This window comes from Dermacentor silvarum, chromosome 6, assembly GCF_013339745.2.
Source record: "Dermacentor silvarum isolate Dsil-2018 chromosome 6, BIME_Dsil_1.4, whole genome shotgun sequence".
Lineage (NCBI taxonomy): Eukaryota > Metazoa > Arthropoda > Arachnida > Ixodida > Ixodidae > Dermacentor > Dermacentor silvarum.
Genome location: NC_051159.1, coordinates 79,255,043 through 79,279,434, shown reverse-complemented (window position 1 = coordinate 79,279,434; position 24,392 = coordinate 79,255,043). Strand labels below are relative to the sequence as shown.

General features: G+C 49.3%; 2 protein-coding genes across 3 annotated transcripts in view; both read left to right on the top strand.

The window, feature by feature from the left end:
- LOC119456744 (acetylcholinesterase) overlaps positions 1 to 24,392 on the top strand; it is a 266,636-nt gene that overhangs the window by 102,319 nt on the left and 139,925 nt on the right. The gene's annotated exons all lie outside the window — the stretch shown is intronic.
- LOC119455635 (transcription initiation factor TFIID subunit 4) lies at positions 5,430 to 10,148 on the top strand. Its single transcript, XM_037717053.2, is given in 3 exon segments — positions 5,430 to 6,641; positions 8,033 to 8,686; positions 8,688 to 10,148. Coding segments are annotated over 3 exon segments (2,244 nt in total). The 5' UTR covers positions 5,430 to 6,452; the 3' UTR covers positions 10,089 to 10,148.

Sequence of the window (24,392 nt, the reverse complement as noted above, 5' to 3'; positions counted from 1 at the left end):
AAATCTCGAGGGTTCAGAATTCACCAGGAACACTCCGCTATGGCATCCCAGTAGTACATAAAGCTTTGTTTGGATTGTTGTTAAACATTTTTGACTTTTCTTTATAGCTACTGATTACGCATCACGGTGCGCAGTCTTCTGCAATACTTATCCGTGCTGTCGCTGTTGAATTTCTATTATTTACTTTAAAGAGAACATATAAACCTGTTTACGACCCACTCTCTAATGTAGTACGCTCAGTCATGCACAGATGTGACTGGAGGGGCAGTGATATCACGCGAAAATCAGTGGGACAGTGTTTGCGACAAACGCTGTCAGACAACCAACGCGCGGAAACCTTTTTATCAGTCCGCTCTAGTAATTGCCGCATAATATTCTGCAGCAGTCAACCCTTGCTGTTGCGCAGCTTGCCTACATGTACCTGTGACGTAGGCAGTGACGCAGTAAATTTTAACTCACTGGCAACTGTCGGCCGGTCACTCTGATAGAGCAACGTGCCATGAAACGTATAGTTAATAAATGCGGCCGCTTAAGTAGCATGCGGCAAGTCACGCTAGTCAAATAGGAGAAGGACCTTTAGGACGCCTTCGTCGACTGCACCCCTGCCGTGACGGCTGTTGGAAGATGCTCGCCGATTGCCGTTTCTTTGTCCGGTGAGGAGTAACTTCCTGATCCGGAATTGCGGAACACGCTTTTATCCGCTTGGGGAAGGCCACATACGTGCATGATTATTGTTATCTATTCTAAGCAGGCGCCAGGCAGCTTCGCCACCCACACGCGTTCTCTCGTCGACTGAACATCGACTGTGCGTGCAGGCGCATGCAACATCCGCCTCCGCAACCGGGGAGAGATTTCGCGCCTTTCGGTTACATTTTGTTGCCCTTTTATCTTCGAGGTGTCGTTGTTGGCACGGGTTGGAGAGCGATCAGAAGTGGTTCGCGCGGCGTTGTGAGACGGAGTTCTTTGTTTGAAAGTGAAATTACTCTTATCACCAATACTCAAATCTCTCGCCGTACAGTGATTGTGCACTAGACCATTGTCTGGCTTTTAACTCGAGCGCGATAACGGATGACACTGGAGAACTGGAGAAATTCGGCTGCCGCTGAGACTCTGTCACTATGGCTGCTGAATATAGGGTACGGGGTTCGATTCGGGGCTTCGGCAGTCACATTCCTTTGAGTGTCCAATGAAAAAAAAAAAAGAAGCAAGAAAAAAGAAGAAAAATTTTTTCTTGCAAAGACAGAATTTGGCAATTTTTAGCGCTGGCCACACTGATAATTTCGGCTTGTTTTTTTGGGGACGTCGGAAATCCTGTGCGTTTCATGGAATGATATTCAGGGTGTCAGCCATATTTAGGCATAAAATTTGGCCATTATTTACGCCTTTCTTACTGTTTTAGTTTTTATTATTAAAGCCAGCGCGAGTTAAGTCGTAGGTTCGGTTTGAGCGGTGAATTAAATATTATGCGTAAGTGTCAAGTGACCCAGTGAGCGAAATGCAGTTCCTCTAATGTGAAACCTGGTGAGGTGCGAAGCATGCAGTGATGCACCGCTGATGGGGTCATACTGCCTTAAGCAATGACTCATAAACCAGTAAACGCGGCCTCCCCATCACGACGACAGAAGAGAAGTGAAATTCTACGCTGGAATGATGAGCGGCAACGCAGACAGCTGTGGAAGACGACGACGACGATTAACGCGGGAGCGCTCGGCATGCGCTCGCGCCGAGCGCGCGCCGCTTGCTTACTGTGACGACGACGGCGACAGGAGACGCCGACAGCCCGAGCGCATAAGGTACTTCGCACCACGGTGTAAAAAGGAAGGTGAACTGACGGCGGCGCGGGGCGGCCACTTAGTGTGACTCTACGCACGCCGCTGCCGCAAGGGGCAGCACCTATTCTGGGGGCCACTTTTTCGCTCGCTTTGCTGGCGCTTTTATGGGCACGCGCGGCAGAAGTGCTTTATTTCGATGAATATATGTCGGTCGCCTGCTTAAAACGACTCTACTTGGTTGGAGGAACGTCCCTTTATATTTCTGCCGACATTCCGATTGACTCCGACGCGGCGAGCAGCGTTAAGCTCAGCGCGCCGTCTGCTCGAGCAGACGACGCGTCTCTCTCGTGTTCGAAATAACAGTATTTTGACTGTAAGTGGCATGAAACCTTCTACCTGCTCAGGATTTGGTGTCTAAATAACGAAAAATTTCATATCTTTGGGTATGGGTGTTTAAACGCTGACGGAGGTGGTAAATTATCCACTGTTGTGCCGCTTCTCCAAGGCCTCCTGAACACGTGCTGCCCCTAGCGGCGGCGCTCACTTCCGGTCACACGAAGTGGCCACTTTCTCGCCCCAGCGCGGGCGCGCCGTCGGAACACCTATCTTCTTACACCGTGCTTTCCACCTATAACTAAATCAACCGTTCTTACGTGCACAGTGTGGGAACGGGCTAGTCGTGGATACATGTTGTTTTGACAGCGTAGAGGCTGACCAAAGACAGACGGACTTCGTTTTAGTGGCACGAGCATCGAGTGACACTCTTTCTTCTTGCACAGCACTTCCGGTTAACCTCCTGAGACCACCGGGGACGAAATTCAAAATAAACTATCAAAAAAAAAATAAAAACAATAGTACCATAGAAAATTCATGGGTTTCATTATAGGTATAATATCAGAGCAGAAGTTTAGTTACAAGTTGAATTGCTGAAGTGTCTGGGATAATTAGAATAAATTAGAATTAATGCCGAGGTGCGAGTGCCACTAAGAGACACCTAAGTCAAATATTAAAGTCGCCTACCGTTTTTTTACAGCGAAGCTGTTAAGGGCTCACCTTTCGATCGTCGCGTCCGACAATAGAAAAAAAAAAACTCTCATGGGCCGTATGATGTATGTGACAGTGAAAGCGCGCAAGGGCAAGGGTCGCGCGCTTTCACGGAGAGCCAACGCACGGCGGAGAGCAAACGGACTTACCAGTGGAAGGGGAGTGGTGGGCGAGTAGGGCATCGAGGCACTCTAGATTGAGCGTGTGCGTGCCCGCTCTCCCACTGCGGCGCTTGCGCGCAGACCTGCCGGCCTCTGCCGCCGGCTCTCTGCGCTCTCGCCCGCCTCTCCCCTAATAGTGTCGACAACGGCATTCAGCCGTGCGTCACGTAGCCAGTGTTTTGACAGCGGTTGTGTGCGGTCGCACAAACAACTCGCATAAGTGTTGTCGAGGGCGGCGGCGTTTTGCCCGCGTTCGCACCGAACGCGCGCGGCGTTGGTGACGTGTTTATGAAGAACGTGCCAACCTTTGCCGTACACCCTATGGCGGTGTAGCGTAGCGACCATAAGGCCATGGTCCCTGTGGTCACTAAATAAATGAAAACGGCCGGATTATATATAGTTCCCATTCTTTAATAGTTCAAATAAACAACTACACCATCACATCTTAATAGTCATAATTGGAAATACATAATTCCCACCATATTACAGCTTCGCTGGTCTTCCATCTCCCCCCCAGTGGAAGGGCTGACAGTTTTTGTTTTTTTCTGGTCCGTCCTCTGTCTGCTTCAGCGCTGTTGAAACATCTCACGTGCACGTCAGAGAAACCGAACTGGTCAAGAGCAGGCCGCGCTCGTCCACTACAGCGTTTGTCACGCCTCAGATGCCGCTTTGGGACGTCGAATCAGTGGTGCGGCACAATTCCTGCTAATTCCACAACCGAGAAATAGACGCGGCCCTTTTCCCCGTACTTTCTCTGTTCCCACAAGAGTGATGATACACAGTTCACCACAGGCCTGCACCAGGTCTGGTGCCAGTTCTAGTGCCGATGCGTGAGCTGTATAAGAGTATGCGGCTTCCCGTGTGATCCGCCATTTACGCATGCGCTCTCTCATGTTCACGCGGACGTTGCAGAATCCTTGATGCTTGGCGAATCCGGCAAACCCGAGTCTCCAAAGTTCGCGTCTAGCAGGACCGAGCCACTACCCTGCCCGCTACCAACAGCATGAGGTACATACGAGCCGAAGCCGCCAGGCGGGCCGTGCCGCAAGTGCGCGCCCGCTGTTTTTCACGCAGACGCTTCGGCGCTGCCCTCTGGTGCGATTCGCGCCGGCGTGCGCGCGAGTTCTGAATGGTAAAGACGCAACCTTAGACGCCTTGTTTCTCTTACGCTCCTCCTCCTCGTCGTCCTCCTATGGCGGACTGTGCAACTCGCTCGGAGAGCACGAAGAAACGGCGCATCATCGTCCGCGCTGTTCGCAAACTTGGAAGTGTTCATCCTCCGAGAACAGAGGTCTTATATTACTTGAGATCTGCGGTCCCCCAAGGAGTAGAGGCGGGGCGGTACGTAGCGGGTGGGAAGAGGCACACACTCCGGCGCTGAGAGTGAGCTGGCTGCTAATTTAGACTGGTGCAATATCGGGATGAATGCGTATTGGCACCGTGTCAGAAGGGAGGGCATCTGACGTGATAGACGTACTCGCGGGCAATGTCTGGGCTGCTAAGGCTTGCCATGTTGGCTGTTCTGGCGAAGGCAAGGGATCTCGTTGCAAGCAGTCTTTGACATTGAGTCCAGCTTGTGGAAAAAGGCATGACCAAGCTGGGATTACAGCGTTTGCCATTCTTGGGACCAGTTTTTGGCTAGTGGCAATGGTGACGTTCGTGGCTGGATGCTGCAGCTAGCTAGGTTGGCTAGTGTCCGTGAACAGATCTGCGTGTGCAAAAAACTCAGCTCCCGAATCTGGGGCCATATTCACAAAGCTTTTCTTTCGTAAGTTCACTTTGCCATTGGTTCGCTTTGCCATTCGCTAATGATATGTCTGGCATCTGGATTGGCTAAAATTCTTTCTTACGAAAAATTCTAGCGTAAGAAGTTTTTGCGAATTTGGGCCCTGATGCAAAATTGCTTCATTCTGTGCAAAAGCTTATACGTCTAATCACTTGGATATGCATTTTCAGTAGATTAGTTATCAGTAGGCACCATTTTAAAAATGAGTAGACTCTCATGTAGATAAGAAGGGTTTCTCAAAGATTTGCGGCTGTACGATCCGCGTCGGCCATGTGCACACTCGCACCGCCCACTCTGTGTCGCCGTTCCAAACACTTGCGTGCCTAGTTTCCTTCCGCTCTCCCGGCGTGGCGGTCCCGTCGCGCGTGTCTAGTTTCCTCCGGCTCCCCGAGGTGGCGGTAGTCTTCCACGCGACTGTATGCCGCCGATCAAGATAAAATTGGCCGCATATCTGCTTGCTTCGCTGAAATGACGTCGAAAGACGGTAGTCTTCTGCCACCCCTGATACGTAACACCCTCTCTTTCCCCTCCCCCGGCCAACCCTCACGCTCTTCCCCTCCCCTCTCACTGCTCCCATGATGGATGTAATGGAGTTTTTGCTGAATTCAATTCAAATTTGCCGCGTTCGACCTGCTTTCGCACCATCTGTTGGGACCTTTTATTACTGTTGACTTAAAGCCGGCCACAGAGCAGCGGCTTCAGTCGGCTTGTTTTTAATGCGTCGCGTCTCTTCGACGCCATTTCCAACGAGTTCGACACCATTTCTAACGCGTTCATTCTTGATTTACTAACATAAAAAACAGTTGAATGTGTATCCTGAATTAAATTAACGCCGCGGATCACGGTTATGTACATATATTTTGCCTCAAATAGGCCTGAGGTTTCCTTTGCGCTGTTTAATGTTGACGTGTATGACCCCGTGCCACCAGTGCTAGTTGCTTGGTTATTTTTGGCCGGGCGGCTGAATCGGTTTTGGCAGGGCGGTTGAACCGAGTGACAGACAGACAGATAGTTTTTCGCGTTTAGTTAGCCCAAGAAAGACTATCGTCTTTAAAAGTGTATGTCCGTGTGTCCTTCGGGATGAGCGCCGTCACCGCTCAAGAGAAATAAAACTTGCTCATACCTTTGATCTAAATTCTGTGTCACCTCTATGTCATTCGCTAAACTGCTTCGCTGGTAATCCACCTTCACAGCATTGGAACGGATCATGATTCTTACTATTTTTTCTCTTTTTCTACTCATGACCATGCGCTTTGATCTTTATTGTTCTTCGCCGAAGTTTTCACTTGAACATGCAGGCAGCAGCTTGGTGTGCGGTTCTTAGCGGACTTCGCTAACATCATCGAAAGACACCGCAGCAATGCTGAATGCCGAAAAATGAAAATAAGGCACGAGGAGAGGCTTAGGGACGGGGGATGGGGATTGCGCGTTTTGAGAACGCAGTGGTTGAGGTGAGAAATAATCTTTAGCACCCGCGCGTTTCACGGTGGCTTCGCCTATGTTTTGTTTGTTGCTCTTAGTTACAGGAATCCTCAATGGCTGCTTTTTCCCCTCATTATTCCTTTTCTGTTTCTAACGCGCTTGAGTTCTTGCTCGTCAAGAGCCAACCGGAACCGAAGAAGAAGAAGCACATTGCGCTCACGTGTAGGCGCGGGAGCCGCGTGTTCGCACGTTGCTTCACGCGTTCGCATGACCGACGATCCTCGGATTCGAATCACGCCGGATCAGACCTGTCTGCTAGCTCGCCGTCCAGCGCCGTGCCTTGAAGCTGAATCCCCCGCTGTGCTGGTCGCGACGCACGGGTCGGCCGTCGCATCTTGCGAGCGTTCGTGGAACGTCCGGACCCAAACACGGAGGCGGCGCCAGCACTGGGTACAGGTAAGCAGTATAAGTCACGCCAGCACGCCCTTTGTTGTGAAAAAGACCATTTAGTCTGACATCTTCAAGAACCCATCAGTAGTGAACAGCCGTTGATACACTGTGTGATTCTTCCCAACAAGTGTATGGCTCATCCAAATTTTATTTTACATCACTGCGCATCTTTCAATTATAGGCAATAGCCATTTTTAAGGCGCTTTGTCTTCCGAGCAACGTCAACCATCTTAGGAAAGACGTTGGCTAAAGAATGACATTAGCGGATGAGGGAATTTCGTACTGGTTATTCGCGCTCTGTGCTCATGAAAGCTTGGCCAAAGCTTATTAAACCAGATATACTATTTCGAGTTACCTGTCTCGTGCTAAGTGGTTAAACAGAGGAACCAATGTTTATAGGTTGCGGTTACAGCAGAGATTTGCTATAATAGAGTATTACATCTCTTGGCGAACGGTTGGCTTTATTTGTCACGTGCTTTTGACAAAAGTGACCACTGCGTCTTGCTCTTTGGCAGCGTACATTAATTCCTGCCGTACCATCGACACCAATATTGATAGCAATATCAATTATTCGTTTGCAAGGTACGGGCTTGCGGACATATTAAAACTGTGGACAAGGCATTCTTTAGGGAATTTTTCTTGCCATACGCCTTGCCAATATAGAACTATCTTCTGGCGGTAGAAGTTAACTGGAGCGATGTAGAGCCCAGGGTCATTGCTTGTAAATGGTGTCCACGCAAGTTGATAGCACTAAAGCCGTCCAGCGGAGGTTTCGTGAACCGTGTGCAATACAAAGCCGTTTTCAACGTCTTATACCTATGTCACACGTACCTTTCTGATCGTGATCGGGGCCGTTCCGGGTCGGATTTCTGGATCGCGATCAACAATGGTCGCTGCTACACGGTCCCACGATACGGATCGATTTGTTATCGTCTGCTGATCGTTTACAGCTCTCAGAACTGCATAATGCCTTGGCGACAAATTCAGATTTGCAAAGTTTGGTTAAAATTGGACAATATTTCAATTTTACAGCTTACTATGGCTGATTAAAAGGTCCTTAAACGTCTTTTACTGAGCTGCCTTTACTTTTTGTTAGCGTTTTCAGAATACTGCGCAAGAGGGCGCAGACGTCAGCCTGCGATCGCGACCAAGAGGACTGATAGCGATTCTAGGATCGCAATCAACCGGATCCGGATCCCGCAAGATCGAGAATCGCAAATGACCGTGTAGCAAATGACCGTGATCCGGATCAAGCTCAAGCCGAATCAGCCCCGATCGCGACCCGAAGTGTTCGTGTGACACCGGTATTACGCGCTACTTTAGAGAGGTACGTCTGGTGCGCTAATCGCCTGCTCAAAAGACATGTTTTGAGTCAAAGCCGTCCGTTTCTTTCACAGTTGGCCATGAATCCCCCCAGGTCTACGCAGCCTGGAACAAGACTTCTCGCGCCCAGGATGGTACTGGGTGGCGCAGTACGACAACCACGTAGCATCCAGCCTCTCCTAGCCAGACCGGCACCATTGCGTGCCGGCATCGTTCAACCAAACGCCGTTGCATTACAGACGGGTGTCATACCGGGCGCAGTCGTGTTCAAGACTGAGGACGGTCAGCTTCAAGTTGTCAACGTGCATCCCAGCAGCGTGCAACCCGTGTCACCCGGTCCAGTTGGAAGCCGAGGACAATTTCGGGTGCCTGCCCCTCCAGGCCCCGCACCGGTACAGCAGCCACAGCGGCTGGTGCAGCAGATACCGGCCAGGTACACGGCCGCAGCTGCGAACATCAGGAATAGGCCTCCCGGCGTGGCACTAACATCAGGAGGCATCGTCTGCGTCTCGCAGGCGCAAGTCATGACACCGCCTCAGTCCTTGGGCGTCAAAATAGTGCCCGCCCCCACCGTTTCCTCTGTCACCCAACAGCTGGCCATACAGACTGCTCCCATGACGGTCGGCGGTCATGATGCTGCCAGCGTTGTGCCCCAAATGTCCCCGGACACGGCCAAGAAAAAGTGCAGAAACTTTTTCTCGACACTTATTCGCCTCGCCAGCGACCAGCCCTGAGAACACGGCCGCGAACGTAAAGCGCCTGATTCAGGGACTCGTCGACGACACGATGCAACCCGAAGAGTTCACTACCAAGTTAGAGAAAGAACTAAGCTCTAACCCACAACCGTGCCTGATTCCATTTTTACGCAAGAGTCTTCCTTTACTGAGGCACGCAATGCTGACAAACGAACTCTCCATCGATGGCATTCGTCCTCCACCGCGCAGCGCCCTCTGCATACCGACGCATTCCCCTCCTATCGCGCGTAGCCTGCAGAAGACCGCCGCAGCCAGGGCGTTGTTGCCACGTACCGCAGCCGCGCAGCTTCAGATGATCCCCCAGAGCGCTCTAGCAGCCGCTCAAATGGCCGGTCCCGTCGATCTGCAGGGCCTGCTCATCCAGCAACAAAGGCTCACAGCATCCGTCCGTGCAGCGCCCGGCGGCATCGTCGCACCAGGAGGCGGCAAGAGCCTGCTGTTGGCCAGGCCTCCCAACTTCGTCGCCGCTCTTCCGCCTACCACTGGCGGCGTCTTACCTTTCAAGGTGCCGGCTCCCGTGTCGACGGCGCCGCAGCCGAAGGGCTCCCTCTCCGCATCGACCGGAAGCATTGGCGGCGGCGGAGGGGCAAGCACAGCAAAAGAAAAGCGATCCGCGGGGCCAGCGTTGATTGACGAGGACATCAATGACGTCGCCACCATGGGAGGTGTCAACGTGGCCGAGGAGAGTCAGACGATCCTCTCTACCGGCACTGGCGACGACGGCTCTGAGGTACAAGCGCGCTCTTGCAAGGACGAAAACTTCCTCTTCACCGCCGCGCTGCACAAGAGGATCAGTGCCCTGGCCGCCGTCCACGGCATCGACGAGGTGCCGGACGACGTCGTCGCCCTAGTGTCCCACGCGACCCAGGAGCGCCTGAAGACGTTCATCGAGAAGCTTAGCGTGATCGCCGAGCACCGGCAGGAGAACGCTCGCAGCGATCCGCGCTGCGAGGTCACGCAGGACGTCCGCCAGCAGCTGCGCTTTCTGGAAGAACTGGAGCGGGCCGAGAAGCGGCGGCACGAGGAAGAGGAGCGCGAAATGCTGCTCAGGGCGGCGCGGAGCCGATTGAGGGCCGAGGACCCCGAGCACCTGAAGCTGAAGCAGCGAGCTCGAGACATGCAGAGGGCCGAGATGGAAGAGGCGAGGCAACGCGAGGCCAACGTGACAGCGCTTCTTGCCATCGGAAACCGTAAGCGGCCCATGCCTGTCGCGGCCCCGGGTGCAGTGCCTGGGAAGCAGCCGACCCCTTACATTACTCATGTGTACAGGCCTCGACTGAAGCGGGTCAGCACGCGAGACGTGCTGTTCCTCATGGAGCAAGAACGGAACAAGTTCCACCGCGAGTTCATCTACAAGGCGTACATGAAGTTCTGAACAGACTTTCATTGCACCTTTTGTCATCAAGTGACTTCTGTGCATGCATTTGGCATGCACTTTTCTGCTTTATTGTTGTTACCACATCTTGTTGTCCATAAAAGGGTTCATGTACCAGTGCGAAACGTGTTCTTTTCGGGGCAAAAACGCAAACAGCGCGGACAGATTCCCTTTAAGAGCAAGTACGTACTTATGTGAAGGCCGCCGAGCGGGTGTTGGTGAATAAAATAACATACATATTATTCGACGCGAAAAGCACTTCACGATCACTATCTCCGTGTACGTTGTGTTTAACGGAAAGAGTCATTCATGGCAGTCATGATGCATTTATTTCAGTAACTGTGGTATGATTTCACAGCGTCTTTGGAAGTAGTCGCTGTATTGATTTTTACTGTTTTCTTTGCATTCAATCCTGTGGAAGTTGCCAGCAAATACATTATCCAGCACGGTTGCGTGGCGCGGCGTGTTTATTCTGCACCTACCGACGGAACCCGGAGAAATAAGTTGACCCTTTCTCATATAGGGGTCCACTTATTTCTCCGGGTTCGTGCAAATATAATTTATGACTACTCCAGTCCCAATTGTCTTCGTTTGTTGGAAGTCGCTAGTAGTTTCCGCGGCAGCTAGATTTCTTTTTTCGCCTTTTTACGTCGCTCGGTGTCTCCGAATTGGAAGAGGAAGAAAAAAATGTCACAGTTAATTAATTATGGGGTTTTACGTGCCAAAACCAGTTCTGATTATGAGGCACGCCATAATGGGGGACTCCGGAAATTTGGACCACCTGGGGTTCTTTAACGTGCACCTAAATCTAAGTACACGGGTGTTTTCGCATTCCGCCCCCATCGAAATGCGGCCGCCGTGGCCGGGATTCAATCCCGCGACCTCATGCTCAGCAGCCCAACACAAAAAATGTCACAGTTTCGCCCTAAGGGCGAAGCAATGAATGCGATAGCAACACAGCAATGTGACACGAAGTAAGGTGAGCGGCTTTGGTAGCAATATGAATTGTAGTAAACATGAGCTGATTAAGTAAGCAGGTGTGCTGCGGCGTAAGTAGACCGACATGAAGAGAGACTCGATGACCACGAGAAGGCGCGTGTGAAACGGTGGTGTTGATGAGCAGCGCTTCCCGTGGGCAGCGCGTGCGAAGGGACACACCTGTAGCGCTGCACTGCCGATCCGGGCAGCATTGCATGTGTAGCGTGCGTTGGAAAATGTGGCCCGACTATTACTAACTGAATGAACAAGCGTGGTGTGAGCGCGCACAAGCAAACATAAATAGATCACACTGAATGACCGCAGACAACGACTATCAAAACGCTGGCAGCAAGCGCATATACGTCGCAACGGGCGAAGGTACGTGCGGTCTATCGCTTCAACGGAAACTGAGCGGCGAATGCACAGCGCATAGAAAAGGTCAGAGCCGTGTGGAGATAAGAGACAGTGCGGCCTGCGAGCGACGAGCGCGGTTGTTGGCAGAGTAGAAGTGCGCCCCCCCCCCCCCCCCCCCCCCCCCGCTCCCTCCGGCGCTGCCGTCCCGCTTCCTTGCTTGCGCGTGGGAGATTGAGTGGGAAGTTCCCCTTGCGCCCGGTTGCAAGATAGGCCTTTGGTGCCGGAGCGCAGCGTCGCCCCGCCTCCCTCCCTCCCTCCCATACTCCCACGCGCGACGGTCACGTTTGCTTTCCGCTGTGCGTTCGCTCTCCGTGATAGCGCGCGTCCCCCGCACGCTACCGCTCGGGCATACGGCGCGCGGCGATGATGTTATCTATACGGAACCTCACGGCGACGGCGACGCCGACGGCAGAAATTCAGTTTAAGTGTCCATATAATTGCTATCGCAATAAAAGGTAAATAGTTTTGAGGCTTAGAAACAAGAAGTCCCTGATCACTGCTTATTTCGGAATGTATTTGATTAATTTGGTTGCCTGTTCGCATGGGCTTGTTTTTGGATGAAGTAGTGGACTCTCTGGTGAAGGCATTCACTTATGTTCCTGTCCTTCCTGAGGTACCACTGTTTAATTATTTCACGGCGGTTAGATACCGCACGCGTACGGTTACTCAAATGTTGTCTCACCCCGTGTTAACTGCTGCTCCTCAGTATTGACGCCTACGAACACACAACCCCAGAAAAGAGCGGAAGATGCTCTTGAACCAAAGGCTGCATATTTTGAAGTCTCCCAGGGAAGCATCAACACTTCTGAACACACCATCCTAGCCGCATTCGAGTGAGGATGCCTCAATGAACGTTAGTGATTCTATACCTTGCGGAAGCTCGTGATAGTGGAAGGCATGCCATTATATATGCTCAAGCAACTTGCAAATCACAGTCTACAAAAAAAATATATTAGGCTGTTAGTTTCAATGATATTAAGATAATTAAAATTATGTTGATTTCAAAGCTGCTGCTCATCGTCTGGATACCGTATAAGCAGAAACACGGAGCACCACAAGGAGCCGTGTTATCTCCTGTTCGGTTAATTAATATGCTATTAGGATCGATTCCGCTAAGCCAGGACATTCATTTATGGCTTTATGCGGATAACGTGCCCTTTTTCGCGTCTACCGTTGATATATACGCTTTATCAATCATTACAACGTTATGTATTCTTTAAATATGACTTAAGACTACGCCCTATCGCGCTCAGTATAAGCGCGTGGCAACCACCACGCTCCTCTGAGCGTGGCGGTTTTCCGCCATTACCGTTCGCTCGCTCCTCCGAGCTCGGTTTCCCGCCCAACACTAGGGTTCACCAACGCCGAGGTGCGAGCGCCACTAGCAGACACTTTAGTCAAGGGTTAAGGTCGTTTCTCGTTTTTTAAAGCCTTAAGTGGTTCATCGCAAAGACTCATACACCCCCCCCCCCAAAAAAAAACAAAAACAAAGAAACGCGTGGTCCTGTTCAATGGTGTAAAAACTGGCTCATACTCACGTCGTCCCCTCCAAAGGTACAAAAAAGAAATGTCGCAGTTTCACCCGAAAGGCGAAGCACCAATTGCGATAGCAAATTAGTAGAGAGCTATACGGAGTAAAGATAGTAGTTTTATCAGCTGTATAAACTTGAACATGCAGCAGCACCAGCAACGCGCAGAGCTGTTGTCGACGCCGTCGGCGTTTTGCCCGCGTTCGCACCGAACGCGCGCGGCGTTCGTGACTGTTGCCGGTGCGTCTGGGGGCGGCACGTAGGACACTCGTCGAGCCGCGTCGGAAGTCTTAACCACCTTCTCGCCTCGAAACGTTTTTATATATTTACGCATTTGGTGCCGCAACTAAACGTCGCTTCCCCTCCCTCCCTCCCGTCCCCCCAGGGCCTTTCGCGCGACGGAAAAAGTCGCGTTTGCTCTATATTTATGGTGGTTGTAAAGGAGGAAAGAGACGCTTAATTCTGCAGCCCTTCAGGCAGCACGGCGCAGAACGCTCGTTTGCTCTCCGCCGTGCGTTCGCTCCCCGTGAAAGCGCGCGTCCCTCGCTTTCTTTCACTCGCACATACAGCATACGGCGTGCGGCGATGATTTCATCGTCGTTGACGTCATACGGAACCTTATGGTGACTGCGACGGCAGAAATACGCTTTGCGTGTCCATGTAATAGCTATCGCAATAAAACTATCATCATCAGCAATGGCTCATAACCCCCTAAGCAAGTAAAAATGCAAGACTTATCCTTCTTGTAATGTATAAGGCTACAAGCCTTCAGCAAAGTGAAGTGTACAGTGCATGCAATAATAAGAATCACGCATACAATATTGCACCTCATCATCAGGAATGGCTCATACCCCCGTAAGTAAGCAAACATACAATGGCTAAATATGAATGAAGAAACGAAAAAAAAAAAATGTCTTCTTTCTGGGGTTTTACGTGCTAAAACCAGTTCTGATTATGAGGCATGCCGTAGTGGAGGGCTCCGGATTAATTTTGACCACCTGGAGTTCTTTGACGTGCACTACAACGCAAGCACACGGGCGTTATTGCGTTTCGCCTCCATCGAAATTCGGCCGTAGCGGCCGGGATTCAATCCCGCGACCTCGTGCTCAGCAGCGCGACGCCTTAGCTAACTGAGCCACCGCGGTGGGTAGGAGTGTAACATGCTCCCGAATTTTTTCGTTACAAGATCTACAGCATCAGTTCATATTCAGTTAAAGCAGTGCAAAGAAGACACGAAATAAGAAAAGTAGGACGCACCACTGCTTTTTCTGCTTTGATTCGCGTGTGCGCCGCTCCAATCGAAGAGGGACCATAGACAAATTTCCCGAAATGTCGATAGCGTTGATCAGATATGTGTGAGCTCATTTTTCTCAGAGTTGGAACAGAAATGTGCCGGTGCTAAAGACGCTGCAATGTCCCACCAGCAGGTCCGCAGTAGCTCTCTATTTTCTCTCGTTAGCATATACTGAATTTGCATCGCGAAGCGACTGCAGTATTGAATGTGTTCGCTTTCCTAGTTCAGAAATACAACTACTGCTGTCGCAGTTCATCGCACCTTTATTTACGGCACCCAACGCCTATAAAAGGAAGTAAATCCATTGAAACAGAAGAAAAAAAAAAGGGGGGAAAAGAAAACGAAGCCGTAAGACGTCAAGAAGAGTTATTGCCTTCGCAGCACGTCAATGTCTGGTCTGGGGAGAAAACGCGCAAGGCAACAGAGAACAGCTGCTGTCGTCGCTAGGGGAATAACTGGCGCGTGTGTAAAAACGCATTCTCGAGCGAGAAATTAATTTGCATCGGTTGCGTTACGAGTCGTCTGAAAAGTTTTGGCGGCGCCTCTTTCTATCCTCCGCGACGGCCTTAGACAGGCAACGTGACGATTCTTCTTTCCTTTTACTTTCAAGACTGTTTTTTTTTCTTTTTTGCAGCATCAACGCCAGAAGAGCTCGGTTGCTAACATAATCGTAGCCGTGCAAGGGAACAAGCAGTGATTCATATTTCCCTCTATATACGACTGAAAATCGCCTGTTTATTAGTTTTGTTTTTTCTTGCAGGCATTTTTAATTTTGAACTGCACCTGTTGTTTTCTTGTTTTCGCGCAGTAGTACCCTTTCCTTCTGCATCCATTTTTTAACACGTCGGGTTTGAAGAGTGAACGATAATTTTGTTGTCTTTTGAATGAAGAACTATGCATCTGCCTTGTTCTCTCCACGCTATGTACCTATAAATACGTGCAGCGAAGCGAGAGCTCGCCAGGATATGACTCGCGCCGGAGTGTGGGTTCATCTCAGAACATTAACGAAAACCGATTGTATTGTATAGAGAAAACTGCCGTATTGGGTATTGGCATATCTATTTATCATGCATGTACAGCCGTGAGCAAAAGCATAACGAGCGCAGGCTGGAGAAAAAAAGAAAAGAATTTATTCTCCTTCAGTCGCACAAACTGAAATTGACGAGTGCACTGCTGAGTTTGCTATGCGAAGTTTGGAATGCAGTCCTCAATTTCACGTTACATTCGTAGGCGGAGAAGAAAATCGATTTTATCGCGAAATTCCTGGTCCGTGTACTTTTTCTCAAGGCAGTACGTATACTCACACACGTACGCCACAGTGCCGTGTGAGAGAAGGGCGAACTGAAACTGTTTATTAGCGTGTTGAACGGGCTTGATCACGTTGTCTTGCAGCATAGTTTTTTTCTACTAAAATTCTACTAGAGGATACTCTGGCGTTGTGATCGTTCAGCCATCTATGGGAATAATGGTTAGTAAGCATGGACTTGACTGATCGTCGTGCTTGTGACTCGGTACATTCTTGTGACTTTATTTTCTACACCAACGGGCATATTCATTTTTTTTTTGAATGGCCGATAGCGCCGAGTGCAATGCTAGCGGTGTCGAGGAGACCATCGACCACCTCTTGTGCTACTGCCCGTCCTTTGAAAATGAACGACATGATCTTTGCACAGCTCTAAATAAGCTAGATGGAAATATGTTCACATTGAACAATATCCTGAGGCCATGGCTTCGGATATCGCAGCTAGAAAAGGGCCGCGAGCGCTGCGGTGATTTCTGGAGGATAACGGGCTGAGTGACCGCCTCTGACATCGAGCAGAGAACTGTCACTACGTCGGCGATATGAACAGTGGACTTTCTCTCCTTCTCTTAATATTTTCCTCTTATTTTCTTCTTCCACTAGTGCAGGGTAGCCAAGCGGATTCCGTCCTAGTTAACCTCCCTGCCTTTCGTTTATCCTTTTTTCCCTCTTTATTTACTACACTTTTTCCGCCGTCATTGGCCTAAAGTTTGAAGCAATGCTATTTTTCGAAGCACTGAAAGCATCAAGACCCTGCTCACATGCACAATTATGCATTGTTTCATTTATCACGCAATATTTTCTTGAAAAAAAAAAGGACAGCTTCACTACAGTGGTGCAGGGCTGGAGTAAACAGCGGAGCTGGTGATCGACCTAGCTTCTTCCAGGTTTTACTAGGCTTGGCTAAGTTTTGCAGGAAATACTAAGTGCTGCTAGGTACCGTATTCCGAATCTGCTCGCCGCCGACTAGCAGATTCTCGCTTGGCGCGCTGATTGCGCTTGGTGCGCTGAAGCGCATCGCGCAGATTCGCACGACACGCTTCAAGATGAGCAGCAGCTTCTTCCGGTGTCCGGATCTTCTTTCGTCGTACCATGTCAGGGCGACATGTACTCGCCACAGAGTCAACGAGAGTACTGCCGCCGTCGCGGCGGCTCCGAGCTTTTATCTCCCCGCTGACGTCACGGCCAAGCTGCGCCTCCACACTTGCCGGGGCGTGGCTGGTCGAAACCTGCCGAGCCGCCGCCAAAGGCGCCGGCTGCAGTCACGGACACCGCGAGCGTTCGGTGCAAACGCGGGGAACGGGGAAACGCGGACGGCGTCGGCAGCAGCTCTGCGCGTTGCCTCGTTACTGCTGCTACAATTTCTTCCTCTCTCTTTCTCGCTCTCATTTTCTCTTTCCCTCTCCCGAGCATTGCGCGCGCCGCGCGCATGCTCTCCACCCCTCTGCTTAACGTCCCATGTCAAGGCAACATCTGTACGGCACGGAGAGGAGGCAGAGCACACGCCGCTTCGCGAGGTGGTTGCTAGGCGACCCAGGTGACTCATCGCTCAGCGATGTTTTTTTCGGTCGATGAGCATGGTTTTATGGATAGCTTAAACAGCTTCGCTGTTCAAAGATAAATTTGCAAAGACACAAATCCGTTTGAAGACAGAAGGAAATGTTTAGGCGAATTAAGTGTCAATCATCATTCCCCTGCTCGCTGAACCACCATGCTTGCAGCTGCCATAGACAGCAGCGCCACAGTTGCCCCTATAGTAATTTTCGTAGGGAACTTCCAGGACTGCGTGGGAACTTAGTATTCCGCACTGAGCTCTACATAGTACCGATGATTATACGTTGTGGGCGCTACGTATATATTCAAGAGTTTTCAATTTCCCCGTGATGCAATGTATACTGCAAGGGCTGTCGTGTTTCCCTACGACAGCAAGCCTCCAGTCACGCTCTGCTTATACTTAATTACGTATTATATGGGGTCGCGTTTCCAGAACCTTTACTACACGCAAGTATAATGAGCTAGAGCTTATAACCAGAATTTCTTTAATGCGAAGCTGTTTTAGCCAGTCCTCCCGGACCGTGGCTGCTGCGTTCTTGTCGAATAAGCGCGTGCCCCACGTCACGTGTTGCACATGCACGCGAGAGCACGTGCGCGCGGCAGTTTCCATATTAGGCCATGGGGAGCAGGAATGAAGTGAGAAAAAATAACCGTCAACATTACCCCAGTCTTTTGCGTCGTGTTTCTTTCAGCGCATATATATCCTCCCAATTCTCCTTTCGACAAACATCAACTTCGTCCACGTGACAGCCCTGCGTCAACGTCTCGCAGCGCGCATTCGCATGAACTGCTGTTCGCCTTTCAGCTTAGACCGTAAACGGTGCAGCCCATAAACATGAACATTACATCACATTACTGTTGTGACCGGTATACGGTGCATAAACATAAATATTGCATGAGAGTACACGCTGCACAGATGACAGTAATGAGTACTGTACGCATCGCATTTAGTTTTATAGCATATATAAGTAGCCGCCTCACGAAAGCTTCGCGTCACACAGATTCCAATACGTGCGTTGGTGGAGGTGGTAAAATGTTTTGTTTCTTTTACACTTATGTGCACATATATTTTTTCCCCTGGGACAGCCGCACGTGCAACTCTTGCCGCATTGCACGGATTCGTTGGTGCGAAGTAAACTCTCGCTTCGCGTTCAACCGTAAGTTTTTAGCGTCTGCACATCATGGATGCTGTCTTAGTTGCTGCTTGCTTTTGAGTGCCAAAGCCTCATGTTCGTTGGAAAGAAAAAACAAACAAGTCGTATCACTCTCGCGCTGCTTTCGTAACGCAATACTTCCAGCCTGCTTCTTCGCATTCAACGCTGAGTAATGATGCTTTGAGAGGAATCCGCGCTGCCATTTATCGTTTCTGTTTACACTAGTGTAAAAATGCAAGAGGCCACTGACGTTCCTCTGTTTGCATCGGGATCTGAAGGTGCACTAGGCAGAAAACGACGCTTTACTGTGCGCCTTGTGACTGAGGTGCACGCCCGTTTGAGTCTGCAATCCGTGCGAGCCGTGTTATAAGCAAATGTTCAGCGTGATCGTCTCGAAATTTGATATGCCTCTTTTTGATTTTGCATGACTACTTAGTAAACAAAACACGTTAGCAGAACTGCAGTTGGGAGACTGGGTTATATCGTGCACTGAAGCCATTGCGAGCCTCGCATCTTTATATGCATCTGAAGCAGTATCGTCGTGTTTCTCTCGTTCTATTCTTCAGAGAGGCGCCGCTTGTTCCGTCTGTGAAAGTTTGAGTCCCAGTTAAATTACTCGTATTATTATTTGAATAGCTTCGTTTTATATATCTAGAGGCTCTTTTTTTTTGTTTCTTGCTTTGTGAGCTTTTATCTGTATGTACTGATGATTGCGTTCGCCTGCGTGTTTTTTTCGTCCTTTGTTCCGTATGTCGGTTTCTGTTAATTGATCGCCTGGTAGTCCAATTGCATCGTAACGTCATCGTACCCGCCTAAAATGACTGAAATGTTATGGCAGTTCTGCTTGTGATGACGAAATAGGATGTTCTGCTCCACGCTGCGGCGGACTCATTGCTCTGCTCTTATTCCAGCCCCAAATTTTTTTTAAGCGAAGCTTTTGGGCTCACTTGTGTCGGGGTCGGTGTAAGCGGTGTACGCGTTATCATCGTCAGCATTGGCTCGAGCGTCGTCGTCTTTTTCCGCAGTTTGTTCGTTGGCGCCCCTCGGGTTGCGCTCATGCTCGTGCTCGGCACGCGCTCGTACCACTGCTCCCACGTTCGTCGTCGTCGTCTTCTGCCACAGCTGGAGCCGTTCCCGCTCATCATTCCAGCGTTCACTTCTCTCCTGTCGTCGTAATGGGGAGGCTTACGGGGGTATGATCCATTCATTGTCTTATGACACGGACAGATTTAATTTTGAAGCAATCTAAATTCAAAGAATCGCAAGCGGCAATGGCGGACGAATGCTGCTAACCACGCCGCCGAAGAAACTCGAGACATCGAATGCAAGCGACCACAGCGACGAGCAGAGAATCGTACAACGCAACGGAAGGAAAAGTTGCTCAAAAGAGATGGAAAAGTAGAAGGAAAGGGAAGGACAAGTAGTACGAAAGGGAAGGAAAAGGTCAGGTACACACACGACAAGCTTCGCTTACCCCCCTTTTCTTGACACGGGAAGGGCTGGTGATATTTTATAAGGGCGCAGGAGTCGCACCATTTCTTGCGGCAAAATCTATCCAGCTGTTAGGTTACCGTACCAATGCCTGGTAGTGACGCGGCGTTGGTGATGTCACTCAGTGACGCGTGTGTATGTGTGTGCGTCTGTGTGTGTCTTACAGATCGGCTTCTTTTCTCAGAAAAGGTGAACCGCCGGAAAAAAGAATGCTCTTATTCGATATCTTTGCAAAGTGTACATGTCTTTGTGCCAATGCCTCTGCGATATGGAGCACGGCTGTCGAAAGGTCCTTTCCGTGCGTGGTGTTGTAAGGCCTCCTCTTCTGTGTGTGGGTGTATCTCCCAAACACCGTCGCGGTTCGATACCTGTGCGTAGAGCAAGGACGAGTGTGCAGTCTTACCCAAGAAGAACTCGGAACGCCTTCTGGCATGAGACGAAATTCCTCGCAGCTGCTGGCATTGGAGATATTTCGTTACATTTGCTTTCTGTTTTCTTGTCCTATGTAAGCCTTCCGAGAGAGCGTATTTCGCCGCCATATTTTAAAATCTTAATGGCGTCTGTGAACCGCGTCAGAGGTATACTGACAGCAATATTTCCTGCGAAAGTACTTTTTTTTCGACAAGTTACAGCCGAGTTGGGCAGTGGATCTCTCGCTCTTGATTTACTCTGCATAGTTTGCATTTTCTTACTTTGTATTTGAAAAAAAATGACAAGAACAAGAAAAGCATGATAAATAATTTTTTTTTCATAAAGCAACACGACTCGTATCAACCAGGAAAATAAAGGGAAATCAAGGGGCCCGAGTTTTTGTCATGTATAACCACACGAAGCCATTTAAAATTACGTCAAGGAAAGTATAGGAGAAATTTTCTTGTATCTTAATTAGAATGACGAGGCAATAAGAAAGGTTGGAATAAAAACGGAGGAAAAGACAACATATCGCTGTCGTATAGTGGTATGATCATAGAGTCGTAAGGTCGTTTGAGCTCACAAAAATTGATCGCGCAGTACGATTTAGGCGAGCAATAGGGCCTTTATAGGGGAATACATAAATAGCTTAAGTACTAGGAGAATCTCGTGACCTTAATAAGGTTTACATAAGCTAGAGCTCAGCGCGTAATGTACATACAAGGATGGTGCGTTCTTACTGTGCTTGTAATAGGAAGCACGGGCGCCGCACAGGTAGCAGTGCCCACAACATGAAGTAAATGTATTATTTATTTATTTATTTATTTATTTATTTATTTATTTATTTATTTATTTATTATTTATTTATTTATTATTTATTTATTTATTATACTTCCAATGCCCGTAGACACTACAGAAAGGAGTTGCAGAACAAAACAAGGAACACGCAGAAACAAGAACACGCAAGCTTTAACACTTTGGCGTGGTAAAAAGTGGTCTTAAAGCTTGATTAGACCTGAATGGCAGCAAGGGATGCATGGAGGTGGTTTCGGTATATGCACGTTCGGGGCAAAAACTAATCAATATATAATTTTGTACGCGAAGATGGCACAGTACTCTTGTGTATATATAATATGGTCAGTACGGGACGAAATGTAGGAAGAAGGCGCAAATAGTTTTCCCTTTAGTACCGGGTTGTAGTTGTGGATCTTGTGGAAAAGGCAATTCCACTTGCAACTTGATGAAAGATTTTGTGTGGTAAATTATGCTAAGTTATATGCTAAGTTATAAATTTATGTCAAACTTAACGCTCAAACTGCGAAGTTCCTTCAGCAATGACGCTAGGCTATAATGGCGAATGAATTCACTTAAATGACTCGATGTCAACATTTATCCGTGCCACGTTAAAACTTTGTTTCTGCCCCTACTATCAAATGAAAACAGCTTCTTTCTTTCATTTTTACTTGGCCATGGTATACTTCGCCAACAAAAAACAAGAATTGGTACTCGCACTTGCGGGTCGGAAAACAAAACAAGTAAAGAAACTTCTGAGCAGTTTCTTTCTTTTTTCTTTTGTCCTTTTTTCTCCTTAAATGGCAAAGCTTGTCACATGACATGTTTATGCAGTGGCTTTCTTTTTCTTTCTGGGGTTTTACGTGCCAAGACCAGTTTGATTACGAGGCACGCCGTAGTGAAGGGCTCCAGATTAATTTTGACCACCTGGGGTTCTTTAACGCGCACTACAACGCAAGCACACATGCGTTTTTGCATTTCGCCTCCAGCGAAATGCGGCCGCCGCGGCTGGGATTCGATCCCGCTATCTCGTGCTCAACAGACGCATGTCTTTTGAATGGCTCCCGAATACCTGGCATCTGTTTCGGGACCCTGAAATAGATTGTGTTCTTTATGATAAGAAGAGAATCGAAATCAGAATGTCGGCCATCGCAGAGTAATATACGAAGCTAAGTTATTCTTCTTTATGTTTGTTGCCGTGCTGTTGCCATAGAGGTGGTAGCAGCTTCGCTAAGCTCGCTCCGCTTGAGTTACTTTTATTCATATCCAGGGCCCTGCATTGCACCACGATTGATTTGTTTCTCGCTTCTGACACCATCAACAACACAACTTAATAATAATAATAATAATAATAATATATAATATAATAATAATATAATAATAATAAGATAATAATAATAATATAATAATAATATAATAATGAAAAATCAGGCAAGTTTGCACTCGGTCACGCAAAGCTGAGGCACAGCGAAGCTTACTGGCTGCTACTACTAGTTATGAACTTGGTTGCTGCTAGGTCTTAACTTGGTTAACTTAACTACGCATGTAGGAAGGTATTCTCGAACGATCATTTTCAGAGGTACCTTCTCTTTCGCGACATTTCGCGTGACTAGCGCTGGACGCGTGGGCGCCTACGAGCGACAGCGCTCCTGTCATGCCACAAACGCAGGCAGGCTAACCAAGTTTGGTACAGTGCCAAGAACGCTGTCGCTTGGCGACGCCGAACGCGTTGGCGACATTTCGCGTGACTAGCGCTGTACGCGTCGGCGCCTACGAGCGACAGCGTTCTGGCATGCCACAAACGCAGGCAGGCTAAGCAAGGTTGGCACAGTGCCAAGAACGCTGCTGCTTGCCGACGCCGAACGCGTTGGAGGCTAGCCGCTCGATATCAGTCGGCCAGCTTCACTGTGTCTTGAGCTTGCGCGGCCTAGCGCAAGCTTTCGCCTCTCTTTTTTTAACACGAAAGTGTTTTATGCGGGGTCCACCAAGACTTCACTGACGTATTTCCGTCACGGAAATACGTCACACGAACATACACGAACATAATACAAAGAAAGAAACCAGAAGAAAAAGTTCCACAAACATGCAAAATTTCGAAATCGAACCCACGACCTCTCGGTCCGCGACGATAGATCGCCGAGCGTTAACCCATTGCGCCACAAACGCATTTGCAGAGAGCTACACAGACGCGCCTTATATATCTTAAACACTCCTCCGTGTACCCGCGCTCTTGCTCGGGGCGGTGCCGCCGCCTACGAGCAGAAAAGAGAAGTACTGCATTATGACACTAACGCGCACCGACAGTATAGTGCCTAGAATATACTTACTAGTGTTGACGACCGCCGGAAGTTTCCAATGGGAGACGCTGGCACTGCGGTGATGCCTTCCGCCGGAGGCCCCCAGACGGCGACACTGTTGGGACCGTGCTAACCGAGCGGCGCATCACGCGTCGCTTGCGCATCAAGCGTCGCTTGCGCTTCGGGTGCACTTCGGATGCGCGTTCGTAAGCGCAGTCGGTTGCGGCGCGTTGTTGCTTTCGAGCAAGTAGCGGTGTTGGTGCCTCCGCACGTCATTGCTGGGGTTCTTTTCTGTGCGCATGGTTCGTACTTGTGTTTGCTCACGGACGGAACCGACATGTCGTCGCAGAAACGAGGCGTAAAACACAGCACCTGTTTTGTCCATATTGTACAACTGGATACCGCTCAATAACGAGCAAGTCTCATTATTCAGCGCGCCTGCTGACTGGCCAGAACGTTTTGCCGAGTGGGAGAAGAATATAAGAGTGCAGATCGAAGGCTAACTCGGCGGCTGTCCGCTTGTGAGAAACACTTTAATAATTGCTACATTGAGCGCTCGTTCAAAATTAGTTGACGGTGTGCGCCTATGTAAAATGTGCCCTGTTTAATTACCTTCATTTATGGTAATTAATTTATGGTAATTAGATACAACTTGGTGTGAATTTAGCATTTGTGGACATGTCTCGCATATAATAGTTTACTGTGGAAAAAAAGTTACACTTCTTCGGAAACCACGTATTTATTTATTGGTATTTTTCGCAGAAACACCCGGTATCGTGTAGCGTTATAATGATAACTGTGCATACGATCGTTTGTAAGTGCAACAAAATCATATTCTTTCGATTACGCTTTGCACCTCAACCAAACGTTCCGCAGGAACGAAACGGGCTGGGACAGTCCATTGGCGTCTGTCGCACACGCGCGGCGTTGGCTAGAGGACGCCGCTGGCATAGCACGGTCCGTACGGCTATACGCCGTCCTGGTGGCCGCGGCGGAAGGGCATCATTCTCCCGTGCCACCGGAAGCCCGCGGTCGGCACACTAGTAAGTATATTCTAGGCACTATACCCGACAGTGAACGCTTCGGTGGT